The sequence below is a fragment of the Pieris rapae genome, chromosome 8 (genome assembly GCF_905147795.1).
Source record: "Pieris rapae chromosome 8, ilPieRapa1.1, whole genome shotgun sequence".
NCBI classification, from domain to species: Eukaryota; Metazoa; Arthropoda; class Insecta; order Lepidoptera; family Pieridae; genus Pieris; species Pieris rapae.
In genome coordinates, this window is record NC_059516.1 from 9776282 (window position 1) to 9786081 (window position 9800).

Below are 9800 nucleotides of genomic sequence, written 5' to 3' on the forward strand. Positions count from 1 at the left end.
ATTAATAGCAATTATGAACTTAACCAAATAAATGACGTTAGACATTGACAAACATGTAAATAAAAGACAGCTGCCAGCTGGCTGATAGTTTTGTAGAAGATAATAATAGTAAAGTTTACGTTTTACAACAATATTTTGCTTCTGCTTTAAAGGTTTATAAAGAAAAACGTTTGATAACGAAATACAGATAAAAATCATTACCAAGTAAATTCAAGCGCAAAACCCTTATTAAACCTCACCATCGTGCTTAAGTGATTGCCAATACTTTTTAAGCAGACATGGTGAGGCTCTCTATAAGTCAAAATGATTGATTCTTTTTCAATTTTTTTATTATTATTAGCTACATTGTTCTAGGCAACAGGTTCTGGATCTGGTACCGGAACAGGTGACTGTGAGGGAGAGGAAAAGGATGACTCTTCTTCTCACCCAGAAGTCCTTGAACTGACTGAAAATTTAAACTCTTTGAGTGTTGATAAAAATCAGGTAATCTATATAAATATAAATTAATTGTAAAATAGACTGCTAAGTGATAGGGTTGACTAGTGGCTAGCAATTGGAATAGCAATAAAATAAAATGTTAGTTATACTTGTAACATTCTGTTTACTTGTATAAGAGAAAAATATAATGAATCTATATCTCATAACTGACATTTATATATTTTGTAAAGAAAATCTTTTTGAAACAAACATAATTTGTCCTTTAGATTACATATTACATATATACAATGAGAATAAGAATAATTATAAATAACTGTTTCTAAGTTGCTAAACAACCTTGATATAAATAAGAAGAAAATTTTAATTCATAGCCATTTTAGGAACACTATATTAAATTATTTTACGCACCCACAACCACTGATGTTTTTTAGTTTCATTTTGTTTGTTATGATAGTTTACTATATAGGTTGGTGACCTGTTACCACTTGACTTCACATAGTCCTACAATACGGACCACCCTCACAAAAAATAATAAAATATATAAGAATCAAAGTAGAGGCAGGTCTGCAATAGTATGTAATACATAGTTATATTATTACTGGTTTGCAAATATCAATATCAAAAGTGAAAAAAGACAAAGAGCCTCCTATGCCAATTAAGTCTCAAATACTCTAATTTTTGTGTCTAGAAGGATTATGAAGATGAGTTGTCACAATTCCGACAACAATGGCAGCGTGAGTTGGAGGCCAGCCCATCACATCATAAAGATGTGACAAAACCAGTGCCAGACTCAAAAGACAGCAGTCTGCAGTCTAAAGAAGACCAGGTTAAGATTGTTCTACTTTGATTATGATAGTCTTTAGTAAACCTGAACCTTTAATAATTTTCATAGTAAAGTTCCATTATCTTACTAAAGGGGTACATAGTATGGATAATGGAACTTTAAAATTAAGCATTAAAACCTTTTTTTAATACAAGTATATCAAAATACAATAACATTGTCAATTAACAAACAATATAATTTATTAATTTAACTAAACAACAATTAAATATATATAGTATTTAGAATTTTCTTAACCTACATAGTCATTATAAAAATAATTACAAATTATTATTACATTATAAATATTTAATATATTTAATCAAATTTAAAAAGTTTGATCCTTGTGGCATTATACCTTAAAGGTTGACAGCATTTCCTTGCTATATTGCTATATGTATTGGTTAAGGTCAGATGATACTTTAGAATGTATGTGCGTATGTTATCTTTTTAAGGCTAAAAGCTTGTACCTTCTGGGTATTGAAATGGAGAATGGTGGGAAGCTTTATGAGGCAATTAAACATTACAAGAAAGCATTACAAATTTGTCCCGATGTTGAAGCAAAACTATATGCTGGTAGAGAACAGAAGATTGTTGCTCGTGCAGGTAAATTAAAACAGTTTGTATATATATATAAATAATTATATTTCTTAGATTGGAACCTTTCGATTATTAATTTTCTTATATGTGTGTTCACTTGATCTTCAATTTAATTTGTTTGCTAGTCTGGGATAGAAGCTACTTTTGGCATGTCATTTAAATTTCTTGTTTGATTCTTTTCAACTAAAATAGCAAACTTAAAATACCTATTTCAGCAACAGGTTTAAGTTAACTGTTTCTACAAGTAGTCAAGTTATAACATCTACACACCTACCTGCTTATATCTTTGTCACATGAGAATAGAAATTTGTTGTAATATTTAAAATTTCGCGCTAAAGTTAAAATAAAGTTCCTTCATTGACTTGACTTGTATTAGATGTCAAATTTGTTTTTGCCCTCTACTCTGTGAAGATTACTAGCCGATGTATTGTTTACCACATTTTAAACAACTTGTTTCATTTAAATCTTAACTATGAAAATTAATTGCATGTTTGGTCACTTGTTATATTTATACATTTTGTAATAATATTAAAACAAAGGAAGGTCTTTATATGCATTTACCCAAATAGCAAGTTCTCTGCTACTCTTATTTATTTATTAAAGTGTACCACATCGTACATAATGCTATAACTATACTATATGATATAAACTATATTTTCTAAAATATATGACAATTAAACAGAAATGTTACATAAAATTAAAATACAAAAATGTATATTTTTTTATATAGTTCAGCCCTAGTTTGTGATGTTAGAAATAATTTTTTATAAAAATAAATGCTTGTAGTGGTAGAGGAAGAGGAAGAGGTCACAAATAACACGGTAGCAGACGACAGTGATGATGACGATGCAGTTGAGGGGGAAGAATTTGTTTCGCGGATTAAAAGGAAGGGTTATCTCTTACAGACAAACTACCCAACTAAAGTAAGTAGTCATTTTAAGTATTATAAAATAATTTTACATAATATAGAATATAGGTAAAGGGCCGCAAAAGAAGAAGTAATATTCTATGTAGTCTAGAGATTAATTATTGTTTCTTATTTTATCTTCTTTCGTTTCCGGTTCCGGTGTCGTAAATGTAAACACGTACATAACTGAACTCTGTAATTAAATTGTGAAAAGTGACTAAATACAAATCATTCAACTTTGTAGTTGTTTGTAGTTCACCAATAAACTTATAAGAAAAGTGCAAAGTAAAGAAGTACAGTTATAAAAACAGTGCGATTAAAAACTACATCGTACAACCATCCCGAAACAACTCCTGATATCCCAGTAAAAAGTAAAAGTTGACAATCTGTGCTTACGAAAAATTACGATGACGTTTGAGGGCATTTTCGGCCGAATTTTTAAAAATCATTTATTTATTTAGGTAACACAATTTAGACTTATGAACGTTAAAATTTAGGTACTGGAGGCAAAGTTACATTAGGATAACCGCCTTCATAGTGGCTGGGTGAGCTTCCGTCCTACCCTTCAGATACTTGACTACCCATCGGTGACCAAAGCCGAGATCTATCGGACACTCCCCTGCTAGTCGCGGGAAAAGCTAAAACAGCCCGAGCTTTCGAGTGTGAGATGTTGTTTAAGATTGTTTTGCATAAAGTTTTGAATCCTTATTGAAATTTTTGTTCGGTGTTATATATGAAACCTGAAGCAGAAAAATCATTGGGCGAAGAAAGTGCGTTTTTGAATAGCTTATATGTAGTATTCTCGTATCTGAATCTCATTACTAGCCTTCCACAAGTCTTCAGGTTAAAATAATCAAATAAACGAAAAGTTACAGATGACGAGATCATTTTTTACAACTTTCTAGGGTGGTCACATGTCATGGCTTCCATATGAGGTGCTGCAGCTGATCCTACGTTGGGTAGTTAGTTCGGATCTCGATTCCGTATCTTTGGAACGCGTATCAGCTGTCTGCCGTGGATTCTACGTCGCTGCAAGGGCCGATGAATTGTGGAGGTCTATGTGCATTAGGTAACTATATTTTCTTTTAAACATTGTCTCCTTCACTGAGATATGGAACATTACGATCTAGCCTATGACTAATAAGTAATTTAAGTCTTACTGAATATAGTATTATATATATAAGAAAGTCTTTGGCTATTATTTTATTATTATTATCCCCGACTATGGTCGTTGGAGGTATGTATTAGGAAACCGATGTGTATATATATTATCATAAAGAAATAATTAGCAATAAAATAATATTGCGGTTATAAGTTGAGATGTAAGCTATCCTATTTTATGTTAGATCAAACTGCTCGCGGCGCGGTTGCAAATTTGATTGAAATCGTTTAAGTAGTTAAGGCATCCATAGCGGTCAAACGCGTAATTTATATATATTAAATCCTGATAACCATGAACGCTATTGACAGGTTTATTTCCATAATTGAACTTGTTCGCTTTTGCCGATGTAGTAGAGTGCCAAAATGGTTCTTGCTATTTCTTCTTTTCCGTTCTTCTTGGCAGTAAATTTCTCGTAACCCTAATTTTACAGTCAACTTTTGATTTCATTTTGCATTTTGTTCTATTATCATATTTTTCAGAACATGGGGTGCAGAGTGTGGTACGCCTCGCCTGCACAAATTTACTTCTTGGCGACAGATGTACATAGAGCGGCCCAGACTTAACCTGAACGGCTGCTACATCAGCAAGACCACGTACCTCCGTCCCGGAGAGAACAGCTTCCAGGACCAGTTCTACCGGCCTTGGTATTTCATTAACTATTTTCGATACCTCAGGTGCGAGTGTTTCTATCCTTCAACTAAATTGTATTTAGTATTGTCTTTTATTAACATAACTTTTACACATTTAAAGAAAAACACTTTTTAACGGATTATAGTTATGTATTATTTTATTTAAACTTATAATTATTTGTATATAATTTTAAATTTAAACCGACGTTTCGCGTGCTTTACAGCGTGCGTGGTCACGGTGACTGAAGACAAAGGTGTTAAATGTCAAAAAGTATTACAGCTGCAGAAAATGTTGTGTTATCTGTATTTATTTCCCCGTCGGTTTAAATTTAAAATTATGTACAAATAATTATAAGTTTAAATACAATAATACATAACTATAATCCGTTAAAAAGTGTTTTTCTTTAAATGGTATTTATTTATTTATTGAATTACCACATTATACATCGTAATTGACGCTTTGAGAAAACTCTCCGCACCCCGGGATCCTCTCAACCAACCCAAAAAATAGGTGGGGCGCGTCTTCGTGAATTGCACTAACTACCCTTTACTACTTGCTTTAAAATGGATCAGCCCACTACCGAATATATCAAGCTACGCATAAATACTGTTTAATCTGTTGAAATCGCAAAGAATTAGAAAAAAAACTGAATACAGGTTGGTTTTTGCAGATAGAGTTTGGAAAATTCTCCTCATTTCAAACCTTGGGTATGATGGCTACTGTTCTATATTATATAAATATAATTCTTCATAAAAATCATAAAATTGTGAGCAAATAAATCAGTGCGAAACTAACAATACAAGAAATAATAATTATTAAACAAAAGTTAAACGCGAGAAAGAAAGTTTGAGTGAAGTCTTAGGAAAGTCTAAAGTGAAAAATGTCTGAGTTATATCATATAAATCATTCAATTCTTAAACTATGACTCTTTTCGTGTATGGAAATATTGGTTTGTGAAGCACCGGCTTCCTGAAGCTTCTTATTAAAATATTCTCATTAAGTAAGAATTTTCGTAAACACTATTGCAGATTCTTCCCCGAGGGTTTAGTGTTAATGTGGACCACCCCAGATGAGCCAATCAACTGCTTGTCCCACCTCAAGTATCGCAATGCCAAGCATAGCCAGGGCATCATGTCGGGACATTATCGTCTCTTTGAGAATAAGGTATACCCAAAATTCTTGTCGCTTTGATGAAGTTTTTTGTCTGATTTGTTTATGATTTTAATAAGGTTGAGATTTAAGAATTTACTTCAAGTTCAAAATCTAAATTATTTTTAAAAGATATTCTAAAGCTCTTATCCCTGACGTCGTAGGTTCGATTCTCGGCTATGCAACTTTATATGTGTGCATTTAACATGCGCTCGAACGGCGAAGGAAAAGGTGAGGAAACCGGCGTGCCTTATAGCCAAAAAGCCGACGGCGCTTGTTAGGCATGGAAGGCCGATAACCTATTTGCCTATTAGATTGACAAATGAGTCGCAGACCTATAAAAGTTGTAGCGCCACTGATTTTTTTTATAATAATACTGTGATTTTTAATTCCGTAGAATTCTGACAGCTATCATTTTTTGACATGTCAGAGATGGCAAACCTTTTTGGCCGGGCACAATTGTATTATATTAATTAGGTCATTTGATTAAATAAATATTAACCTATTTGTAGGTAAAACAAAAAATACGTAGCATTTCATTTTTATTGCCCTCAAAAGGGTATTTTTTTCCTTTCTCGATGGAGAATTTTTAGTGCAACACTTATAAAATGTCGTAATTGTACGGAATAAAAAACCAGAGTATAGTTAGGTGATATTTTATCTAACTTATTTAAAACTCTTTAGGTTATTATAGTAATTAAGAAGTCCAATGCAGAGAAGAAAGCTCCACAAACTTCCAACAGGCGATTTCGTGCCCGACGCAAAGAGACTCACGAACAGGAACAGATGTACCATATCGTATGTATTTGGTCCACGAATCCTAAAAACACTCCAACATTACATGGGCCTGGGAAATCAGAAGCAATATCGGGGAAGTCCCCGATTGGGAGTCTCTTTCCTTTTGCCGTATTATAGTGTGATATAGTAACTGTAATATATATAAGCTAAAATATGTATAGTACGGACGCGGAGCACGAAGAATTTCGTACAATGACAAACTTATAAAAAAAATGTTAAAAACATTTTTTTTATAAGTACGAATATTAAAAACGCTTGACTTGATGGATTTATAAAAAGGAAAAGTTATGATTGCGAATAAGATTTGGTAAAAAAAACAGAAATACTCTTAAAAAAAGCATTTAATTTTAGTCAGAGGCATCTATTTCTGATGAACTATCAGATGTTTCGCCAGATACGTTACTACTTATATACTATACTATAACATATATACTACTTATAACAAAACAAACCAAAGTACATGTGCACCACCGCATGTCTTTATGGTTATGACTAAAAGGTTTACAATCTCTGAATACGGCGGTCACTGCATCTGTGTGAGCGCAACGGCAATATGTTTATGCGCGAGCGACAAAGACATAAGATGACGGGTCATTATACGAAATTCTTCGTGCTCCGCGTCCGTACTATAGTAAAAACGCTAAGTTCCAACTAGCTTAATTAGCCTGAAAGATTAGCCAGTTGATCAAACAGCTGATAGTTGGCTGCGACATATGTAGAGAGATTGGGAAATTTTTATTATATATCTAAAACATAAATTAAATTAAATGCCTGTTAAATAGATATAGCTGATTTTTGGGGAAATAAAAAATAAGCTCCGAACACCTACTATTATTACTTTAAATTAGTTTGTACTTAACACAAAGCCGCCAATCTCGTCTAGATATAGGCGAGCCGTTGAAAGGTTTTTTGAGGCTTCAGACTCTGAACGTGTTAGCGTTTTCCTCTAAAAGTATATATTTCGAAAGAATTGGGAACCATTTTAAGTCAAAAAGAGGGTTTCCAGCTTTTCAATAACAATCTTATTCGTTAATTTCATAACATTTTTTCTCTCTCACATAATAATAAATTTATTTAAAAAGGTTTTACATTATTATATAAAACCTTTTTTTACCGTCTCTATATTTGCAGGAGTTGGAGCTTTGCAACGTTCGGTACCGTCGCAATTGGTCTCTAGTCTGGAAGCACTACGCAGTCTCCACTCGCGGCCAATGGTCTCACTTTGAGCTCGGCGTCAGAAAATTCCCTTCCTTTGTGTTCAGCCCCGTCCGGAATTACACGGCTGAGTCAAACGAGCCACTCACTTCCTATTCTTGAGCTTAAGTAAGTCTAAAAATGAATACGTTTTCGATTTTATAGAAATCTTCATCTTAATTTTTATTTGTGATGTTACAACTCTTGTGTGTGTTGAGCCCGTATTTACAAAGCATTATTTATTTCAATGATTCCTACCTGACAGACACATCTCAAATACAATATATGTAAAAAAACCTGTTAATGATATTAGTGTTCTTCAATTGTTTCACAAATAATTTTGGTTTTAAAGTTTGAGTGTCAATTAATAAAAAAAAAGAGTGCGTGTACTTGTGTACACGCGTTAGAAGTTATACTTCTTTGGCGTATGAAAAATCATAATTATTATATTATATTATTCATTCAATTTAATAATAAATATAAAAAGTTAATATTTAAAGATGTTCGATATTACTTTTCACACATTTTTCAATTAATGTTTTATTAAATTTATTTCTTTTTTTTATATTAAATAATAATAAATATTTAACGTTAATAATTTTATAATATTTAGTATGAATGATATTAAATAATAATTTTGTCATTTATATTACTAAATAATACATACGGATAGTTAACGTTCATTGTATTGAAGCACTTAGGAAGGTTGATGAGTACAGTTTTTTCACAAATATTTTCTAATATTAAGTAGTGATTTAAATATTCAATTTAAATCACTTCTGATTATAATTCAGACGCACATATAAAATTCGCACTTGTGTAATGAAAACAAAATGAAAACGTGTTTTAAATGTAGAAACTCAAAGCATATGGATAAATATTATAAATATAAATACACAGTGAACAGAGGCGGTGTGCGTGCCAACATGCGCCACTAACTTCATTCTGTTAATTTTGTGTCACGGTGCGCCCGCATCGTAAAATTTCACTCTCATAAATTTTTCATAGCGCGCCTAAAGAAGTTTAACTTCAATAAAATATGTAATTAAATTATTAAATTTATTTCATTTGTTTCAGATATCGCTTACAACACTCTTGCGCAGTTCTACGTGGTTGTAATTTTATTTATAAGTGTATTTCAAATATTGTTTAAAAAACAAAGTTAAACTCTATATTTTTGTGATGTGTAAATAGATTGGGAAAAGCTAATAAAGATATTGTTGCACAATGATGTTGTTTTTTTTACTATCAATTACAGTAATCCTTATAACGCGATACCCGTATAACGCGGTTACCGCCTCCGATATAACGTGATATTTTATTTCTGTAGTGTAATTTTTTTTAATGATTTGTCAAGCCCATAATTACTTTTGTGTACCTTTGCATCTGCAATTGTTATGAAATTAAACCAAATAATTTGATTAAAGTCGTGTTCCTAGTATTTGAATTGTTAAAAAAACGGCTTTACAAGAATACTTTACCTATAATTTGTTATAACGTGGGTGTATCGCGTTATAATAGGGATTCCTGCAATACTTATCGCTGTGAACAGTGACTTGGTCTGACTGGATTCCTGACAATCCTTAAATTGGGTCTTGCTAATACCATCTATGGAAACGTTTAAGACGACTTTCGATTTATTCAAAACGTCACTAGATTGTCTATGACAATTTTTGAGTTAGTATTTTTCTACTTGTATTTATTTAATGACAAATTTGTACGCTATGGTGGTTGGCATTTGGCAGAATATATTGGGAGTAAATATTGCATTATCACATGAACCTACATATTTTATATAATATTCGATTTTTGTATTTCATAAAATTTAAATAAATATATTTCAATATCAGGAATGGATTTATATTAACATTATTGAGTGGTAGGCGAGAAACTTTCATGTGCAATTAACGAAATTACACAAGTTTTTTTATATTCCTGGAGACTAACATTCGCTCGATCGGTTAAGGAAAGCATCGTGAGGAAACGGACTTGCCTTAGACTCAAAAAGTAGTCGGCTTCACCTACTTGCCTATTAGATTGACATATGATCACAAAACAGATACAGAATCTGAAAACTAAATACTATTAAAAATAATCTTTGA

General features: G+C 32.0%; 1 protein-coding gene across 2 annotated transcripts; it reads left to right on the top strand.

The window, feature by feature from the left end:
* The first annotated feature begins 97 nt into the window (after positions 1-97).
* LOC110999499 (F-box only protein 9) lies at positions 98-8926 on the top strand. 2 transcript variants are annotated; one of them, XM_045629205.1, is made up of 11 exons: positions 98-281; positions 355-483; positions 1127-1264; positions 1714-1864; positions 2651-2781; positions 3671-3834; positions 4407-4601; positions 5586-5721; positions 6391-6504; positions 7636-7827; positions 8776-8926. In XM_045629205.1, exons 1-10 carry the CDS (start codon positions 279-281, stop codon positions 7819-7821), a joined length of 1347 nt encoding a protein of 448 aa, XP_045485161.1. In that variant the 5' UTR covers positions 98-278; the 3' UTR covers positions 7822-7827; positions 8776-8926. The 2 variants fall into 2 exon arrangements, with proteins under 2 accessions (XP_045485161.1, XP_022124253.2); XM_022268561.2 differs by having other exon boundaries at positions 101-281; positions 2645-2781.
* The last annotated feature ends 874 nt before the right edge of the window (positions 8927-9800 follow it).